The sequence below is a fragment of the Aquila chrysaetos genome, chromosome 25, assembly GCF_900496995.4.
Source record: "Aquila chrysaetos chrysaetos chromosome 25, bAquChr1.4, whole genome shotgun sequence".
Taxonomy (NCBI): domain Eukaryota; kingdom Metazoa; phylum Chordata; class Aves; order Accipitriformes; family Accipitridae; genus Aquila; species Aquila chrysaetos.
This window is the reverse complement of record NC_044028.1, coordinates 16,300,495-16,322,405: the sequence shown is the minus strand read 5'-3', so window position 1 is coordinate 16,322,405 and position 21,911 is coordinate 16,300,495. Positions and strand designations below refer to the sequence as shown.

The 21,911-nt window shown below is 37.8% G+C and overlaps 1 protein-coding gene across 7 annotated transcripts in view; it reads left to right on the top strand.

The window, feature by feature from the left end:
* Positions 1–7,419: 7,419 nt before the first annotated feature.
* The window catches only part of RBFOX1 (RNA binding fox-1 homolog 1), a 1,358,224-nt gene continuing 1,343,732 nt past the window's right edge, over positions 7,420–21,911 (top strand). For 3 of the 7 annotated variants that reach the window (XM_030002529.1, XM_030002523.1, XM_030002528.1), the window contains exon 1: positions 7,420–7,763. In XM_030002529.1, coding sequence (XP_029858389.1) covers positions 7,521–7,763 — 243 coding nt within the window. In that variant the 5' untranslated portion in view covers positions 7,420–7,520. The remainder of the gene's footprint in view (positions 7,764–21,911) is intronic. The other 4 variants (XM_030002526.1, XM_030002524.1, XM_030002522.1 and 1 more) reach the window with 3 other exon arrangements.

Genomic DNA, 21,911 nt, shown 5'->3' with positions numbered 1-21,911 from the left:
CCCTGTCCTGTGGATTGGGTAGGCCTTTGAGTGGGAGAAAATGATGCTATTCACGCGTGCTGCACCAGCACTCGTATGGTGCTGTGTAATCCTGCCTGTCAGTCTGTCGCTTAGGAGACTGTAAATCCATGCATTGGGTTTACAGGGTATAGTTGTGCCAAAATGGATTCTGACCTTCTGATCTGTAAGTCTGGGATGTCATTTGAATATGGTTTTGTGTCCTGTAAGCTATAGTATTTTGTTCACCAGTGTATAATATTTTCTCACCTGACTTTTATAATCTTGAGCTTTTGAAACAATAAGTAAGTATAATTTTTTTTTTAAACAGTTCTTCTATACAACAATGTTTTCAGAAGGGAAGATCTTTTTCAGAATTTTTTTTTTCCACTTGCAGTCTTTTAGTAGTGGTTTGTTACTCTCTGGCTATTTAAGATCCTCATTAAAGAAAAAAATAGGAAAGACATGGGATTTTGATGCTGTCTATATGATTTGAAATGTGATAGGCTGTGTTTATAAAGCCTATAGTAATAGGCTCAGTTTTAATAGGTTCTTTTTATAAACTTACTCTGGTTTGTAAGGGTTACACAGATGGAAAGTGATGGTAGGGAGGGTAATGCTGCTAATGGCATCATCTACTTTGTACTCAGCAGGTATGAATCCAGAGTAGCTCTCCTGATGCAACTAGATAATTTGAGATGGCTTCTTGTAAATATTGAAACACTGTTTTCTGGCCTGTGTTTTATTATGAGCTACTTAAGTGACAATGCTATTCCTCTGCTCTCCAAAGAGTGACTGTTTATTGCAGCAGCTCGAGAACTGGATATTCAAATTTCTCAAAACATTTTAGGTGTCATTATCCATTAAATGGAAGACTGAAATATGATCTGAAAAACTCTGGCAAGGCAGTAGGTGACATGTATAGTTCCTACCAATAACTGCCCACTTGAACGGATGTTTGACAAGCTTTGGGTTCGGGTGTGCTGAGACTGTGAAGGATGGAGATGGATCATACAATACATCTTGTATGCTTAATGTAGGTCACAGAGAAAACAGCAATTGCTTTGATTAAAAATTAATCCCATTGTTCAATTAACTACCATATTGTGTCCTATAGGCATATTAGTGACATTAAAACAAACCAGCTCATCCAGTTAAATGCTTACTTTCTCTACTCTGATTCAACATTATTAAGGCTCAAGATTATCAATAATGGGATGCTCAGGGCTTGGATGTTAAACATTGTTTAATCAGTAGTCCATAGTGCTAACTGGTGGTAGGCAAGATTTTAAGTTAAGAAGGATTTCAAAGTGTTACAGAAAATTATGCAGGAATAATTTACTTTCTTGTGAGGGATTTCATGTCTGCTGTCTACATTTGGAGTTCATGGCATGGTAAGGATAATGGAGAAAGAACTCCCACCCATACAGTGGTTTTGTAGCAACAAAAGGGGACAACAAGGGGAGGAATTGTCTTTAAAAATGTATTTAATAGTAAATAATTTTTTTTGTTTTGACTTAAACTTGTTGAATTGTAAGCTTGAAAGTGTCTGTTTCTAATCCCCTTTGACTTAAGAAAGGAGATTTGGAAAGTGGATTAAAATGCACATGTATGTATCAGCCATAGTTGTGCATGTCTTGCATAATGATCCTGAAGGTGGGACACTGTCCTGTCGTCAACCAGGTATGGTGGCAGTGGGAATAGAAATTGATATGTTATCCTGCACGGAATGCAACTTGTAACTTTGGAGAGAAACTTGAGGGCATAAATATTGGGCTGTTTCTGATCCTTCAGGGCAGATGGTAGAAACAAACTGTACCATTTGATCCCAGATTGGAGAAGGAAGCCTTTCCCATTGTCTGTGGGTAACCATGAATCTTTAATACTTACTGAAGTTCTGGCACTTTTCTGGTAGAGTTTCATGGGGATATTCTGATGTCCAATTGGTTCTGAAGGATTTAATAATCAGCAATATATCCTATTTTGTCTTTTTGTATGGCCATCATAGCAGATGTTCCATCCAAGTGTTCTTCCTAAGCTGCAGTCCTCCTGTTAGGTGCACATAGCACACAGGGAAGGTGTATCACAATGCTGTTATTGGGAAGGAGGATTTCTGTAGTTCTCTGTTTTGCTGGATCTTACTTATTACATGTCATCTGCAAGGGGCTATTTTGAAGCTGCCATATTATGGCATGAATCGAGTTCCAAAGTGCTCGGGAAAGCTACAGAGGCTTTTGCAAATACCTACAGCCTGTTCCAGTACCTTTTGAAGAACTTTGTGAATGTTTGGGATCATACCTCTAGAAACCCAAATGTCTCAACAGTTCTAGACAAAGATATCACCTTGGTTTATATGATGACATGTGGCTTGCAATTATGTTTTGAAATATAGGCAATACAGAAGCCACCATATAAAAATATTATTTCTCTCTCTGCTCCTAGTACAGAGCAGAGTAAGTTTATAGGGAAACCTGAAGCTATGAACAATGGAGTCAGTGCCTCCAATGTTTGTCAGTGAACATAAAACAATAATGAAATATTTATAAACTTTTAGAAGTAATTAAGGTGATGAGAGGCAGAGTTTAATTTGGAATAAATAGCAAAATAAATGAAAAATTAATTTTCTATACTTATTGGTTCATTTTCAGACTTATTAAAAAACCTTGTCCTTCTTGTAGCAATAAGATGTGCCAAATTACTTGGTTAATGTAAACTTACAATTCTGTTCTCCTCCCATTAAAGTAATTTTACAAGTGGGTAAGTTGTCTGTTGTTCCTTTTCTTTTTTTATCAGAGCATGTATGAAAAGAGATCTGAGCTTTTACTGCTGATTATATTACCTTTCATTGGCAGGACTGGCATTTTATGTTCTCTTGCAACATGAATAGACTTACAGAGCCTGTGTTTTCACTGTGAAGAAGGCATACATTAGAGGGCTTTAAATCAGAAGATTAGTCTTAAATTGGCTTGCAAACTAAGGTGAGCTAAGGGAATGCAACAAGTATTCCATTAAATTAAGTATCATAGTGCTCTGATATAGATGTCATTCTGAGGTAATTCCCATCATTTTACTCATTAAGACACTAAAATCTATGAATATATCAAACTTCTATGTTATGGTGGTTTTGAACTGGTTGAGCTGAATTGCAAAATCACTTGGGAATGCTTAACCTGAACCTGCTTGCTTTCAATGGGAGCACTGTTAGGTAACAATATAATCTCTTGGCCAATCTGTCCTTGAAACTTGAAATTCACTATGGGGGGTGTTTTCCTAGAAGAGTCTAACAAAGGGATCATTGCCAAGTTTAAGCTCTGAGAGATTAAGTAGGATGCCTCCTATAATGCATAGGCACTATCCTGACATTCTACAGGAGATGAAGTTCACCCCCTGAACTGAAACAACTGTCCTCGGTATTTCAGTTGCTTATTTGTAAAGTGGATAAAATAAAATAAACCTTCCTTACATCTGAGTGTTCCAAGACTCAGTCAGCAGGATTTTTTTCCTCTTTCCACCTCTGCCCAAACCCCTACCTACTCCCTGGTTCCTTGCATCCAAACCCCATTGCTCTCAGGCAGCCCTTGGTGTAGGCCAGGCTTCCCAGCAGGAGACAGCACAGTTCTCATCCCGCCGCCAACTGCCTCGTGGCTCAGAGTGCTTTGCTGTTGCACAAAAGGTGGAAATGGAGAGTTTCTTTGCCAAGATCGCAGGCCACACAAACATGGTCACAGGTATCCAGAGCATACATAAACAGAGTTGTAGCTGCTGTCCCCCCTGTTCCTCCAGGCTACTGCTCCCCATTTCGTTCCAGGTAAGCCTTGATGTTATGTTTTTTCACTGTTAGAGAGGACGTCTCTGTGAGAAGGTAAACAAGGGAGAGACAAACATGACAAGGAATTTTGGGGTGGTTTTTTCGTAATCCCTATCTCGGGATGTGTTTGTGTTTCTCACTCCGTTTGAGCACTGGTGTCTCAATACAGTGCCCTAGGATGCTCAACATGCCTATTGTATTATACTTAGTGCACCTTACAGTCCAAGAATAGATGCTGACTAGAGTTGGACTGACTGCTGAGAATGGTATTGCATATGATACCTGTGGAAGTCTGGCTGTTCTGTTTTGTTGTTGATATTATTGCATTTTTTAGCAATGATTCCAAGCAGAAATGTCTTGAAAGGAGGTTGTGCGAGAATTCCTGAGGGCTCAAAGCACTTTGTTACTCAGTTTGGCATACCTTCCTGGTTAATGGCCTCTTAGATTTTAGTGAGTTGTGCTAATTGCTTTATTTGGCTCATGATCAGTTTTGTGAAGGGTTCTGTGAGGAACTAACATGCGACTTGAAATCTAAAAATGCTCATTAGGGATAAAGTGACTTCTGCCAAAAGAAGGGAAGGGAGTAAATATGGCCAAGATGCTAGTTCTTAAGCTAACTACATAGTCAGGTCAGAAGGTGAAACAGTAAATCAGGCCGACATTAAGCAAGGGATGTAGCAATACAGAATAATGAAGGCAGCTAGGTATGTCTGTAGCAGTGACTCTTCTGCCAGGTTGATCACTTTATCCTCTTCTGAAATTTATAATGATCTAAAAGATTTGGATCCTGTTCCTGAAATGAGGGCCATGCATAAAGCCTGGTACTCCAACTTAAACTTATAGTGTAGGCTAATGTATTGTAGAACTGCCTGATATCAGGGATCCTTTTAGTGCAACATACTGTAGAAACGAAAAATGTAAATACCAACTATTCTTGCCATACAGTATTTGCACGCTAAGTAACAGGAAGCAAAGGCCTGACCAACCTTCTCTCCCTGAGTACCAACAGAGAATTTATTTATTGTCTTGCCATTTCTCCTTTTCTTTGCATGAAAATGTTGATGTTTCAAAAATGTTTGGTTTTAATTAGAAATAAAACTACTGTATTTGTCTCTGTAAATTTTCATTTCTTCAAAAACAGAAGCTATGGCTCAAAAACAAGGAGCTGGATGTTTTATTTTTTAATTTGGAGGAAGCCAACTCTGCCTATGATCAAGACAGCCTGGAGACACAAGTGTGCAAGGAGCCAGGCAGCTGCCTGGCAAGCACACTGGCACGAATGTGGCTGGACTGGTCATTGAGGCAGCCTGTGTGGCTGCCCGGTTCCACTTCAAACACAAATAAAGTACTGGTAGAATTGGCAAGTTCTTGCAAAGCACTTGGATTCTATGAAATCAAAGCTTTTGGATGGAGAACTGTTCCAACTGAAATTGATGCAGCTTACTGTAAAAATAAGCTATCTGCCCGAACAGATAGTTAAAACGACATTTTAGTTTCAGGATTATTTCTGTCTTTTAGTATTTTAGATAAGCTTGGGGAGTGTATAGAAAGAATAAGCAGAAATAGAAAACAGGATTAAAGTACATGGTAGGACAAGTGTGATGGAAAAAGCAGGTATGAGTGATGAATGAGCACTAGCAAGAGGAAAGCTTCAGGCTTTTGCAGTCTGACCGCTCTTGCTGTTTAGAGCTGCACCTGCCAGTATGGGGGGGATGATCCTGAACAGTTGCAGAACTCTTAAGAGCTCCAGGCCAGAGGGTAAGGTGGGAAAGGTTGGAGAGAAGGGTTTGGGGAAGTGTTGGATCATGTTGTTAATAAGCAGGGAAAGAGGGTGAAGGATTTTTGTAGGTCAGCAGTTCTGCATAGGGGATGTAACTTTTGTACAAAATCCCAGTTGTTGCTCGCTACTTCTGCTGCTGTTGATGAGGTTGCTGAGCAGTGTTTTAAAGCTGCCCTTTTCTCATGAGCTATATGTGTGTAGGAACTCATGGATCTGAGAAGTGCGGCATGAGCTGTATTAATCTGTGCTCATCTAGAGTGAAACTCTTCCTGCAGTAGCTGACTGGCTGTGCTCTTGCTGAGAATCTCTTGTTTATTGAAGAGGATCAAAATTGCAGCCAAGCAGGTTACTTCTGTAGGTGGTTAATCACAAGTGGACATGATTTAAAAGAGAAGGCCAAGCTGTGGAACTAGACCACTGCAGATTACAAGGCATGCGTTTATCTAGCACCATTTAAAAAGCCTAATAGTTTTATTTTTCCTCTGCTGAGCCCACTTGGCTTGTGTTCATCCAGCTCTGAAAGTATTTACAGCTGCAAGTTAGACTGAGGCAAATGCCCATGCTTTTATGACAAGAAGTTTTGTTAGTAGATGTTTAGTGTCTCTAGTTCTGGGTGTGCAGACTTGTACATCTGAGGTCTAACTATCGGAACTATTCCCTTACACTTCTGCAGATCTGGTTGGGGTGTCTCGAATGACTAATGCTTGTTGAGGTTCCTGCCGTGTGTGTTCATTCTTGAACAATTAAATTAATGTTACTTGCTCATACTAAAGCCTACTCCATAATGTCAGTGAAATCATTGTTGGGACACAGATTAACTTCCCCTAACTCTGTCAGATTCTTGGAGGACATTGTTGAACACTGGACATACTGGACAGTTTGATTAGGTGCATTCATCCACAGCTGAGTGTTTGGTCACCAGTTCTGAAGCTTAGTCCCTAATCCCCTGACTGGAACATATCTAGGTATTTGCAGAGGGCTTCTTAGGGATTTATTTCATTCTGCAAGGTGTAAGGAACCTCACTTAAATCTACAAGCACTTAAGCAGGGGAAAAGAGAACTATTTTTTTTTTTTTTTAAACTCTACTTCATATTGCCTTCTGTATTGGAAGAATGAGGTGAAGCAGCATATTGTAGTCTATATGTGAAAACACTAGGTTACTGTTACTTTTTTTAAAAGAACTCCAGATATTACACCAATCCTTTGATTATGTGTTGGTGTTTTTCATAAACTGGCTGAGAGAGCAAAAAGGATCTCCAAACTGTCCTGTTGGGTCATCCTAATCTCATTTTAATCTCATTCCTACAGTTTAGGAGCAGAACATGTTGTGCAAAATGGATGTGACTGTGGAATATGGATTTAGAAGATACAAAGGTACTTTACAAAGTAAAGAAAAAAGTTATAATGAAATAATTTTGAAAGAAGCTGTTTGGAATTAAAGCAATCTTTACCTTTTAATGGGTAATCATTCTTGACATCAATAACAGTATATAACCAAAAAACCACTACGTCCCTTGGGGACAGAGGTAAATTTGGATTTAAAGAAGGTGCAGCAAATATGTTGTACTTTAAGGAAAGGCAATTACTCTGGCTCAGGTAGAATACAAGTAAAAGGGTTTTGGCAACGTAAGCAGCAGAATTGTGCATACGATCAATATAGGCAAGGTTATTACTTTTTATTAGGTGCGGGGGGTGGAATATAGAAAGAAGCTTGTGAGCAGCATGCCCTGGAAACTGTCCTCGGGCACAGTGCTGCCCAGTGATCAGGAGAGGGCGGCAGAGAAACAGAAGTGCTATGTGCGATTCTTGTAAAGGCTTCGAAACACCACTTAAATTTTAAGAGGAGCGAGAGCACATCGGAGCTCCCTGAAGCCAAATCCCCTTCAAAAAGGCAGCTTCATCAGTCTTTAAAAAAGGTCCATAACTCTTTAAAAATGTCATATTCCTGTGGCAGCCCAGAAGACGTGGTGAAGCAGCGAGGCAGAGATGGCAAGATGAGAAGGGAGGACGTGGATGATTCGCAACCTGAGGGGAAGAGGTTGAAGCTGGGGAATGAAGAGGGAAACATTGGGAAGGACAGAGGAGCAGCGGCAGCAGCAGCAGCAGCAGAAGAAGAAATAATGCCTTGTTTAGGCAGAGAAGAGCCCGTGCCCGAAGGAGGTGGTGAAGGCAAAAGTGTAAGTGAGGATCTTTAGTGGCTCTGAGCTGGGAAAGGGGGAAGGGCTGTGAGGTTACCTTTTAAATTATTTGTCATCCTGAAGTTGGTAATTGGGCATCAAGTACTGTAGGACAAATGCGATTAAGTGTCCTGTCTCACGGAGATTATAAGAATGTAACTCTTTAGTTTCTTATCTTGGCTAAATGCTTTTAAGTGCAGGAGTGTGTATTTTAATCTGGCTCTCACTGTTAGCTGCTTGCAAAATGTGTATGTCGGAGAAGTGATTTTTTGGGGGGTGGGTGAGGGGAGAATGAATATGAACTGCTAAAGCTTGTTTTTTAGCTCCCTATAGCTACTTAGAAATTGGGTAGCAGTGGTACATTGAATTGGGCATTCGGGGTTGTTTATCAGTCTGTCCATTCAGATGTTCAACTGCATTTATGTTGTGGAATACTATTTTACAGCTGGGGGTGAGGGCAGACCCTCCAGGGGAAGAGAAGAGTTGGTAGCTAGAGATCTCATCTGGTGAGAGAGCAAATGTCATCTGTTGAGATTTTGCAAAAAAGAGCGGCTGAACAGTTGTCTGTATAAATATCACTGTTACCAGATCTTTATATGAGGTTAACTTTGTCAGTGCTTTCTGACTGGTTATTTAGCTCAGCTGCTGTGCCTGTCAGCAGGTTCCTGAGGCGTAGCAGAAAACTGGTGGGGAGGGGGGACAAACATATGGGTTCACACCAGCTGAAGCTTTTCTCATGGTGCAGTTTGGGCCAGGTACTTTTCCTGGACACATACTAGCTGCTCCCTCAGTCAGAAGTGGAGGGGTGGTGGTGGGAACAATGTCTTGGCTGTAGATGTTTCCTATTTAAGTCATCATACAGTGAGAGTATAGCTTCTAGAATTCATTTAACAGCTGCTGGAAATTTTAGTGAACAGATTTTATCCAGAAGTTTTCTGGATTTTTTTTTTTTTTTTTTCCCCACTCCTGGGATCGATGTCCTGAATTAAGATATTTCTTTTCAAATGAGGAGTCAAGTAGATGCTCCATATTTTGGTAGGATTTACATTTTTAAATAATTGGAAAGGTGGTTTACTCAGTTCATTCTGTCAGAAAGGCCATCTCTAAATGCAACAGTTTTCCTGACTCTCAAAAGTATTTAAAATGTGTCTAGAGTATCAGCTTATACAAGCAAAAGTCTCCTTTATCAGTCCATGTAACTGCATATAGTTGCGCTTAGGTATAAGTCTACATTTTAGGTTTCCAATGCTTGCGAAGGCATGCTCTTTTTAATTCTCAGATATCAAAGTAGCGCTTTTGTTCTGATACCAGTTCTGGTAGAGATTTTTTTTTTTTTTTTTCCCAAAGATATACAATATACGGGCAAGTTAATTGGTCAAATCATAACCCTTGGTTTTACATGTGTTTTTCCTGAAAGTAAAGGCTTTAAATCCATTCCACTTAATGATAAATATCTATAACTGAATACCACCATGGTTCAGGTAAAAGTCTTCTTGATAGTACATCTTACTATAATATTTAATTAGGAAGTTATTGAAAAATAAGCTTTAATTGAATAAGTTTACTTTGTCTTTTGAGGGATCAAGCTTAGAATGTAGAATGTATTGGAATGATGCGTACATAAATCACTGGGCTCTGCCCCATTTGTGAGGCTTGGTTTACTCCCTCATTAATGTTCTACCACTACAGGAAAGTTCTGTGGTGATAGATACCTGTCCTTTTTTTTTTTTTTTTGGTCCTTTCAAGGACCTGTGTATATCTGCTCCAACACTGTATTCTGACTTTTCATCAGGGGTTTCTAAAAATATTAACAAAGCAAATGTAATAATGAGCAATTCCTTCACTGTTTGCCTCTCCCAAAAAACTATTCTTAAATAGTTTTTATAATAAATTAAACCGAGTTTGATTCAAAATTCATCAAAGCTCAATGAAGCTATTCTTTCCACTCACTTCAGTGGACTCTTGCTTGGGATGTTGCACTACATTTTGTATAAACTTCCAGTGGGTTTTTTTCCCCTTCCCATTTAAAGCAGTGTGTCTGAGTTGGAGACATTATTAGAAATAAATTGTGACATTTGAAATTCTGTTAACATAAAACTCTTTCTAAAAACAATCAAAACTTGTTCAACAATCACTGTGTCTGTCACCTTGTAGAGAGCAAGCTGGTGGAAAAGGTGGACTGTGTGCCCTTAGGAAACACTGGAATGACTTCATTTCTGTGCTTAGAAGAATCTTTATTTTAATAGGCATAGTGGTATGGGTAATCAATGCATGCATTGGAAGAACAGTACCTAATAGTGCATTATGTCTTCTATTTTAAAGAAGGACATTAAAAAAAGTTATAGGTTTTGACTCATTTTTGGACTAGTAATAAAAAAATCAGCACAGTACATGTGCTATTTCTTTATTTATTCCACTGCTATTTGCATGATTCCACATCCATTCTTAGGTTTAGAAGAAAGAAATCTACATAGCTCATCTGCTCTAACTCATTACTCCACTTATGAAATCTTGTATTATGAGAGAATGCAAACACCATCTATATTTTATGCTTGTGAAAGGATGCATAATACTTCTAGGCATTTACTTGGCATTGTGTATTTATAACAGTAGCTGCTCCTGTGCAGAAGTTGGTTGCAGAAGGACATTTCTGCCACTAGCTTCACTGGACAGAGCTGTTTCGTTTGCCATGGGAATGAAAGGCTGCATTTGCCAAGAACTAGTTTGCAGTGGTATCTGGAATGATTCCTTCACTTAGTACTTGTAGCTAGTTTAATGTAGTAACTGGGGGTAAAACTGTAATTGTTAATTTAGACATCTATTAAAATAATTTACTTCTTGCCTTCTCTTATTACTTTCATTTATAGTGAAGAAACTGCTAAGAGTAGGTGTGAATCACATAGTCTAAGGCCATGTAATTTTTTCCTCTAATGTTTCTTTTTGGCATAGCATCAGAATGAATTATTTGGATCAAATGAAATGGAATGCAATCTTTGTAGTAAGGTTCAACTTAAAAATTTCTCATTTGATACAGATGGTGGAGAATTAGCATTTGGAAGAGCTGGTGAGTCACCCCTTTTCATCAAAAATTTGGGTAAAAGTATTTAACCAGGGTCTCTGTAGAATTCAATCTACCTCTTGTATGCCTGGAGGATGAGCATAACTGTCAGGTGCATGATGTCCTATGGCTGATTGTCACCCTACCCATGCTCTAGCACATACTGGAAATTATTAGTTTAGCGTAAAATAGTATTTACTGAAATAGAAAGCATGTGAAGAGGTAAGCATGCAAGTAATGATTTTTTTATTTTTCTAGGCTGATTGACCTGTTCTTCCCCTGACTTGCTTGTACAAGTTATGAGTTACAATCATTAAGAGTGTGTATCCTTGTAATCCATGTATCCTTGTTCTTAAAGGATACAGTCTTGTTTGGTCTCTCTCTAACCAACTGTTAGTCCATATGGCCTGGTGAAGGTTGTTTGGATTTTGGTGGAAAGGTATTTCTGTGTTTGTAATGCCTGCTTATTACAAACCAAACTTTTTTTGCCCTAAACATTTGTGCAAAATTTATGGAACAGGATCAAATTCCTGGGTCTGGTTTGACTTCTCTAATGTTCATATAGCATCCAGCAGTCTTAAAGTTGTGTTTTCATCTGTAATGTTACATGTGCAAGAATGTGTAGGAGAGAGCTTGAACTTTTATCCCTTTAAACAACTTTTCTGAAAGACTTAATGCATTTGGGAATTAAAGCACTGTTTCAGACTTTTACAAAAAATGCCTTTGCCTTTGTGAAGACTTGGAAAAGAGGAAAGTGTAGAAGTACAGAGAAGAAAAATTGCAATTTTTCATTGTTAACATCAAAAGTAATGTCTATTGGAGTTTTGGGACTGTCGTATTGTTGTAAAAGAAAATCTGAGAAAAGTATATGAAAACTTGTTCTTTAATAGGAGGAGTTTCCTAACTTTCGTAGGAAAAGAAAATGGCTTTTGCTGATCAATTCTGAAGAATTGACTACACTATACTTGTGGCACATGACAAATCTAGTCTTCTAAGTCTCAGATGCTAATAGATATTTTAAATATAGTTTAAATACAGTTTAGATGGGAAGATGTGGCATGCTATACGATGTCTTCGTCTTTGCACACAGAACGATATAAGGAGGCATTGAATACGAGAATGGTGTTAATCTAGACAAATGAAATGCACATTTATTATCTTTTATGTTTAGCTCAGGTTATATGAAAAGCAGTTTTTGGCTCAATAACTCAAGTCTTTTTCATGAAATATATGGTCAGTATAGAGTCAAGCCTAAGAAGTGAATCTGAAGTCTGACAGTTTGACATTTCTGTGCATTGCTGTGCAACTTTACACTGTGTTAATGCAGTTTCTCATACAAATTTTTTTGTTTTAGAAAATTTACTTGCTCCTTAGAGTTGGTTTATTAAGAAAACTTTTGTGTGTACATGGTTTTGTGCTCTTGATAGTATTTATGAATATTACTTTGAAGGGGAATCATGTTTAGAGAGGGAGAACCTGAGATGGTGTGTCCGTACTGGATTGAGAGTCCAATTTAAGGTGCTGATTTTTGACTTTCAGGGTCCTAAGCAGATTGAAGCACTTTACTCTCAAGGCTATGGTTTAGGTGTATTTTTCCCCTCCTCCTTATAATATTGTTTAAATCTATTGAGATCCTTTTGTCTTCAGAAGTTATGGAAAGGAATGGACATCCTCTAGGAGGACACCATAGATTTGAAACATTTTCAATAGCATGACATTTGTAACATGTTGTGTAAAGCAGTCTGTGTCTGCCATTCCTGTCTCACCTATTTTTGGGTCTGGTTACCTAATTTTGAGGATAACTTAAGGATTTAGTCTTTTGACTTGTTAGGCAGACTGTGAGATATGCTGGAATTAATGTTTCCATTGTTTTGATTTGGAACACAATCAAATTCTGTGATCCAGGACAGGGGCATAATTATTTGTCTTTAGAAAAAAAGACAGGAGATAATAATTCTTTAGCAGTGAGTGGTGGTATTGATATAAGCTGCTGGCATTACTTGCACAGGAATATTTGCTACTTCCACAGGACTATTTGCTAAATGCTGGTAAGGGAGCTTTTTGTAGAAAGGTGTGGATAAATGATCTTCAAAAATTGGTTTGGACTTGATTCCAAGTCCAAGAACAAGTTGATGGAAGATGTTCTCCCTGAAACTGATTCATCCTCCTGTTAACCTTCTGCTGGTTAATGCCCATGCTGGTAAACAGTGTCACTGTGACTCAAGTCATAGGAATAACTGCAATAAGGAATTGACTAAGACAACTAGAGGCAGCAGAAATAGACCCTTGTGGATGACCTCATTTTAACATTTTTAATGTAGTTATTAGGACAGATCACTAGATGGCAGGGGGTAAGTGTACAAAACAAAAGACTTCATATGGACTGCCTGGTTTTGACATAGGGAAATTTCATTTTACTCAGTGAAAGACTACCTATTTTTAACACACAATTGCAACCAAGAGTAACATAAGCCCTTTGTATTTACCCATTGGAAGTTTAATTTCTATAAGGAACATTCACGGAACATTTCTGTCTCAATTTGAATAATCAATTACCTAATACTGTAATTCTTGTAGAGTAACTGGAATATTAGTTTTGATTGAAATTACAACCATTACTATCTTCTGAAGTGCAAAATAAGACATTTCTGGTCTACGGAGTTGAATTAGTGGAGATATGAAATTAAAATATTTGTGCATTGCTCTTATTTGATACTGTCTTTCTCCTTTTGTAACCCAATATAGGTTAGTGTGCATCGAATAATCTCCTGGTCATTATGAAAAATATTTTTATTTCAAGTCTTTGATTTAGAAATTAATAAAGTTATTTACTTTCTGGGTGCTTTTTTTTTTTTTAATGCTTGCAGTCTTAGTCATTTGCCTGGATTGAAACAATAGGGAATATGCCATAGAAGTTATGCAAAAATTGAAAATGGAAGGAGACTGGTGCTTCACCAGCTTTCCCTTTCCTGTGGAGCACTCAATGTTCAGACTCATTTGTGAGTGCATTATTACTAAAGAGTTCCCTGTTTTGTTCCATTAAATTAGACTGTAGTATCTGATGCACTGCCACCCATGTAACTTCTCCCTAGAGAATGCACTTAATGTGTTCTAATGATTTGTCCACTGTGCAGTTCTTAAACAGCCTAAGGAGTTATACATAGTCTTGTCTACACTAGAAAGGAACTATCCTTTAAATTAAGAATACAGAACATTTACTTTTGATAGTTGTCTTGTGTCCTGAACTCTTTCCTTCTGGCATCTTAAGCTAGTATTAAAATGGACTTAACTTTTTCAACAGTTGTGAAGCAAGCTGATTACTAACAGGAATCTTCTAATTGCTTCGTGTAGGAACATACAACAGTTGAGTAACTTAACCTAATGTCATTGACTGTAAGTGGTAGATAATGAAGTAATTCTCAATTAGTTGTACTGAGATTTAATTAATAAAGGTCCATCTAAGATTCACAAATCAATGAGAAGTGGCAGGAGAGGACATGTTGGTAGCTGCAGTCCTTGGAAAGGATACTTTCATTCCAGTCCTAAAAGCAAAACTTGTTTAAAGTGAAAAATATTTCCTAAGCACAATAATTCTTATAAATCTATCTTTCTTTCATCTGCTCTTTTCTTTCTGCATGCTTACAATATAATGCATTTCAGCCATATTACACTAGCCATTACGTGGAGTTGTGTCTGGTGGTAATGCCACAGAATGCTAATGCTTCTGTTCTGCTGTCTCAGGTGCTTGCAAGGAAATGTAGACTGTGTTGTGGATCATTGTGCTTCAAATGTTGCTGTGTATTACAGATTGTTTAGGATCCCTAGGAAATAATACAACTCCGGTCCTTCACTTCATAAAATAAATTATTCTTTAACTAGTTGGTAACTGGACAGACAAGTCAAAAGGTGAAGGGAAAGAGAAGCACGTACTTGTCCAAGGCTATATAGAAAGTCATCTGAAATGCTCTAGCTGCTCAGGTTCCAGGCCTCAGCTGTTAAGACTAGTGATCCCCAACCTGTGACTCAGAGATAATGTCTGAAACATTTAGTTATTCTTCATCGCTATAAGAAAGTAAAGGCTGCTAAAGGAGAACAAGGTTGAGTATCTGTGGTGTATTACTTGCTCAGTGTTGTTGCCTGAAGGCTAGCAAGAACTGTGCAGGGTCATAGTGGCCTTTAATAATTGAGCAGGGACACCATAGAATGAGCCATCACTGGTGTAAACTTAAAGGGCTCGATGTTTTCCCAAGGTCATAATGACCTTGAATAGTTGAGCAAAGACAGCATAGGATCAGTGATTAATGGCATACACTTAAAGGGCTCTGTATTTCACAGCTCCTGTAATTATTTTGATGGTATTTGTTACCCTTGATAGTAAGGAAATAATGAAAAATTTTAAAGTTTTCACAAAGTTTCTATTATTAATGTCCAGGAATAGTGTGGTAAATTCCTGTTTTAGAGAAGCAGTATTGTCTATTCAGTCTCCTGGTTCTGAACTTAACGATAAGGGATTTTAGTAAGATGGTATTTGCAAGGTTTCTTTTAAGATGAGAATTTCAAATAATGTGTAAGCTCATAGACATTTAAAATTATTATTTCTGCATTTGCTGTCAGTCAGAATGACTGCAGATGTTGGAAGGCTGCATAGCACGGACCATTTCTGCAAGATCTGAAGGTCAAAAATGTGATGTATTGTCAAATACTACTCTGGTAATAATCTGTATTTTTTAAATGCTGGTTGCATCTTTCTTATTGATATTCTTGTTGATACCTGAATCTGATTTAGTGCTGTCTATTGAACATTTGTTTCTTTTAACTGGGGCTTAGCCTTACTAGTGCAAACACCAAATAAATATGCATAGCCTTAAGTGAACTTGTGGCAAAGTAAAACTTACACAAACAGCAAAGATTGAATTTCATCCAGTAAATTTGTACTAATCTATAGCATAGTGGATCAGAGTTGCTTTCTTCTGCCATCCTGTTTAGTGAGCACTAATTACACACTATGTGTGGCTCAAAAATAAAATTATTTTATATTTGTTATGCTAGTCCCCATGTTTCAATATCAAAAGTCACTACTCTATGACTGGGTGTGATAGGCCAGCCCTGTTCAGAGTCCCAGCAAGAATAAGAGGTATTTGGCAGTTTCTGGTGAGGTAAGATAACTGTGTTTTTGTGGTTGATCATGACACAAAGTTGTGCTGGGGCTGAGTAAAGAATATACTTATAGGAAGAACAGCTGCAGCTGTACACTGACAGGCTTTTTGCTAGCACAGAATTAGAATGGTGGGGGAAGAAAGGTCTTAACTGAGGTACACTGAAGGAAGGGTGGGAAAAAAAGAGAGAGGGGCTGCATAGCCGTATCTTGCATTTAAATCTGTCAGTCTCACTTAAGTCTACATCCCAGTTCCACTTGTACTGTGCAGGCTTTGGCAACCTTTTTATTTAATTACACATGTGCTTTAAAAAGGTATTTTTTTGGTATTGAATTGATATAATGTATATAAATTTCTGTCATAGTACAAATGTTTGTTTTACTAGTTGAGATGTACAGTGTATTCAACACATAATACTTTCAGTGAATGTTGTTTTCCAAAAACTGAAGACTAATCACAAAAAATATAAATGGATTTAGTATGTAAAAATCCGAACTGTCACCACACTGTGATTATGTTAGTTCCTTGAGTTGGGCCATAACTAAATGGAAAGTAAGCATTCTGATCAATAGTACACTGGTGAAGTAACCTCTGTTCTGAGATGCTGAGAGGTTTCTTCTTTAAAATATGTATTTCAACTAAAAAACCTAATCTTTTCACTGTCTCCAGAGGGCAAAATCATTGACTGGTATGTTTAAAAACTGTCTGTGAATTAAAAGAGTCTATATAAAATGGTAAGGTGTTGCTTGAGCAATTACTCACTTTTTACTTAATTTAAAATAAATAATGACATTGTAAAAAGCTGTTGCATTAGATTTAAAAAAAAGACTGATTCATGGAATAGCAGCAGAACAAAATTTCTTCCTCTCACTACAAGTTGGTTTCCAAATCTTGCACGCACAATAGTTTTTGGTTATGTGACAATATTTTCTTCTATCTCTATATAAGTAGATGTTACACAAAGGCATGGTGCTCTTGGCCACTAATATATAGACCCTTCTTAGATTTCAAGGCTAGAATTGATTGTTAAACCCTGGTTTCTGTTAAAAGTTAGTACTAACTCCATAACTTCTGTTTGAGCTAGAACACATAATTTTTAAAAAACAACCATTTACAACCATTGTTGATTAAAGGCATCAGGTCATGGACAACTCATCAAACCCCTGGGTAAATTTCTTGCAGTAGCTAATTATTCTCACTGTAAAAAAAAGATATATACTTTCCTGTAGTTGGAATTTACCCAACTGCACATCCCAGCCTGTATAGACTTGTTGCACCAGATCTTATTGACTCCCATGATGGGAATAAAGTCATTGCCTTCTCTTGGATAAACTAAGTAACTGTATCCATGTACTTTGTTTTCCATCTTGAAGGTCTGTGTTTCCCCATCTGAAATAATTCATCTCCACCCTCTCTGTCTCTTTGCAAGTTCAACATTTTTGAAGCAAGCTGATTCTGCTAGATGGTCCCCTGGTAATATTAGAATGGTTTAGGTACTGCTCTGCCCTGGATTTCAGGTTCATTTGCCAACATCTGCAAATGAGATAGTGAACTCGTTGGTATGTTGCTGCTGAGCAGAACTATACCCTCATCCTGCTTTCGTCACAGATGATTCTGTGTTTGCCCATATGGAAGTGCATTTCTGTCAGACAAGCCCAGAGTTTATCACTGATGTTTGATTTAAGTTGTCTGAACATTACCAGTGACTTGATTTATATCTACCCACTTTCCTCAATTCATTGAAAAAAAATCACTGAATAATATTAATGGAAGAACAGATCTTTGTGGGACATAACTGTAGAGGCATCTTAATTGGAATGACCCTGGTCCTTTTTTTTCTTTTTCCTATGTGATTGGTTTTAATTAATTTTAAAGTGTGCTGTGTAGCTGCGCAGTTAAACCAATCTGGATATGTATGTTAGTACTCCAGAGTGGTTGATGTATATTATAAATAATTATTTTTATAAATGGAACTCCAAAACTTCAATCAAAAATCACTTCAAGTTGGGCCATGCTTATTTTCCATAACCCACCATCAGTTGTCCGTAGTCATTCTGCTACATAGTCCTGAGCTGTATTCTGATGTCCCTAATTGTCCTAGATCAGTGCAACATTAGGCAGCCACTTCCTATCCTTCTAATATGCTGAATGGTGATTTTTTTCAAAAAATATTTCATTATATAATAGAACAAAGAAGTCTAAACTGAATTTATATGTTGTTGTTATCTGACAGATTAATTTTGCCCCAAAGATTACCTTCCAAGATCCTTAATCTTCCTAGTGGATGGGTCAGTTTGGACAAAAGGCCAAATATATTTGTGACATGAACTACTGTTTGGTGTCTCAGGACTTGATGTCTATAACCTCTACATAAGGTAGCTGCTAAAGCTGTTCCCTTGGGGATATGTGCAGTTGTGGATTGTTCTTAGCAGGGAAGCTTTTAACAAAACCAAACTAAACGAACAAAAACCAGAGGAAAACCAACTGTGTCGCTGAAATAAATTATGGGCCAACGTGGTCTTCAACTTCTTGGTCACTGTAGTGGGATTGTGTAATGCTGCTGGAAGGTGATCAGCTTGCTATGTATTTCACAGAAAAACCTGAGTGACCTGTTTACTGAAGATACGTAACTGATGTGTAAATCTCAGATAAAAGAAGTCTCACCTCCAGAGGTAGTTGGAATCATCACTGGATGCTCTGAACAAGCAAAGGGAAAGCAGCGAGGGACCGTCAGCAAACAGAAGACTTGAGTTCACTTGGGAGCTGTATATACGAGTTTGACTATTGATACCTTTTAAGAGGATGAAGTACAATGTTATTAGAGAGTGGTGGCAGTTTGGCTATGAGGCCTAGCAACTTCTTAGTTTTCTCCTGTGCCATAATAAAGTTCTCTTAGCGGTGCTTGTACAACATACAGTATAGCCTCTGCTGAAACAGACTGAGCTATACTATAACATTAAAGGGTCACACGTGCTGGGAGGTTCATTTTGTGGAACAGCTATTGCACAAGGTTAGGGAAGTAGGATGCCTGGTAATGCTGAGAGGACAGATGCATGGTTTTGTTTGGTGGGTTTTTTTTCACTAGGGAAAAACCATAATCCCATAGAGCAATATCTTTGCTCAAACCACCTAGTAAAGAAAAAATAAAAATATACAGCAATTAAGGGTATTTCATACCACTTGCTCTGTTTTCTCAGTATATGGCAGTTTTCATTGGAATTCCACATATGCAAATTATAGCATCCTATTATCTGTTTACTTTCTTAAAGCTTGTTTTCATAAAATGAGCATTTACTTAAATTGCTAAAGTAGATTTTTTTTTATATACCAGCTGCATAATTGCTAAACATGTTGCTCTTAAATCTGTTTGCTAAAGGAAGGGGGCTTTTTCATGTGCTAATCCTCAGCCTTTCATCCGGAGGTTCTAAAAAAGTAGCTGTTACAGGTTAGTAAATTAGTATTGACTTTTGAACACTATACCAACTCACAGAGGCTGCAGAATTAAATTAGTTACATATGTATTATGTGATTGTGCAAATGTGTGTACATCCTTGTTGCTACTTTAGTCTTACATCAGTTTTTGTAATTGCCAGGAACATTTTTCTTTTTCCAAGGCCAAAGTCCAAAATACCCTATTTCATTAACGCGTAATTTTAGCATGCTGATTTAAGGAATCCTGGAAATGAAATGTGCATATTTGTCCTATAAACAAAAGCTTTCAGCCTTTTAAATTACTGACCCTACTCCTTGGGCTAAGAAATTGTTGTCTGAAGAAAATGATGACTTTCAAGGTGTAAGGTCTGTTTCCTGTCATCTCAAGAAAGTGCATGTTGTCTACCAGACTTTGAAAATTCACTAATCTTTTCTTGCTGCTCCTATTTAGTTTGAACTTCTAAAATTGACTCTGTATGCTCTTCCACTGGGAGCAGAAGAGTGGACACTTCTGGGGATGTAGAGCATGGTTCCTGCTGGCAGATGGTAGAGAGACCATTTATCATAAGTCCATTGCAGTATACATTGCTAGCACAGTATTCATTAAGTCAGCAATACGACCAAGAAAATTTTCAAAGAAGTGGATGTTTGGGTAAGCCTTACTGTGAATCTTAAGTCAGTGAGGTTTGCTGTCTGGTAATAGCATCATTGAAGCTGGCAGAATTCAGTATCTAGACAATTCTCACAAAAACAAGCAATCACGTAAACATGCACTTACTGTATAGCACCTTTTAGCCAAGTAGTTCCAAAGGCTTCTTTCTAGTGTGAAGTGCTTCAAGTGTCAAAAAAGTGTCCAACAGCTTGTTTCAAAGAAACTAACTGAATAGCTTGATTAACTATTAAGTAGGTATTCTTTATTGGCAGCGCTGGGTGCACGGGGATCGCTCCACCTATCGTGCACACACCGTTGGGCCTAATTGTGCAGGTTAAGTATATGTTCTACATACATATTCATTAGTTTTCTGAGAAAAGTTATACATATTCATTAGTCTTCTGGGAAACTACTAGCATATGCAAATGTCCCTTACGCAGGTGCATTGAAGGTCTCTGGTGATCTTCAGGAGCCCTCTGGTGGTCTTCCATAGTCTTCCTCACTTGTCCACTACTTGACCCTCCTCAGGTGATTCTGCGCAGTATGGTCCTTTACATGTTTTGATACATCTTATCCTAAAGAATGCACGTTAGTCCCTAAAAAAAATGCTTGTTAGTGCTCTTATTATCTAAGTTTTCATTAGTGATGTAAAACCATATGGCTAGTTTAAGCTAAATTATCTACAAGGATGAGAACAAAGGCAGGACTTCTTATCTTTTCCGGCCCTATCTATTCAAGCAAGGCCTCTGCTTGTGCCTTCTCAACAAGATCGTAAATTCATCAAACATTTAATTAAGTTTTGTGATTGCTCATGGCTCCCTCTTGCTCATCACTCCCAAGTACAAGTCTCTGACAGGCTTAATCCTTGACAAGCACCAGTCCTTGGTATGTAAAGTTACAGAGAGATAATCAAGACAAGATAGATCATTAAGCAATAAGCAGTTTGTTCTCTATATCAAGCTTCAAGTGTCAAAAACTTCAAGTTTCATCTGTAATAACAAATTATATGAAATAATCTGAACAGTCTTCCTTATGAAGACATTTTATTGTTTACAGAGACTTTAAAGGGGATTTGGAGGCAGGTTGATGGAATTTCATTGCTTTCACCTAGCAAAGAAATTGTATTTTAGTGAAGTAAAGCCTCTCAGTTGAAGAGATGAAGTTGGTTGGTGGGGAACACAGATAAAATGTAAGGGAATAACGTAATGGAATGTAAGTGGAACCAATCTGCTTTTCTCAAAGGTGTCAAGAAGAGAGGGAACTAACGCAAGTTGTCGTGAAGCTCCCAAGGTATTTCACTGTTCTTGAGGCTTCTTCCTCAAAATCTAAAGGTACTGTTTGTGCTCCCTTTGAAACCAAAGAAATCAGTCACTGAAGTCATAGCAACAGAGGATGAGACCTGTTAAGAGTGTGTCTCGCTGGAGCTGGATGTCAGGTTCTGTTTAAACAGCTTTCCTTTGTCTTTGACAATGTTCAAATTATTTGGTACTTATCACGGTGTTTAACCTGTGATGTTTGTTGTGTCTACAGCTTTGTGGTTTTACCTTGTTGGCACTGGATGCTGTTCTGTATGTGGATGGCAGAAGATCCATTTTTGGATTTCCCAAGATACATTTTTCCTTAGGAAACCAAGGAAAAGAATGCAGCTGTGTATCTGTCTAATGTTTTTTTTTCTCCCATTGCATGGTAATTTTCCTCCTACATCTTTAACTTGGAAAGAAGTTAACGTTTCCTTGCTTTTAGCTGTACTGATATTGGTTCACTCAAGGGTCCACTGACTCCAAAAGTGGCTTTCTTAGCACAATTTACCAAGAATTAGTTGTGTCACATAAAGCAAGTAGTTAAAATTC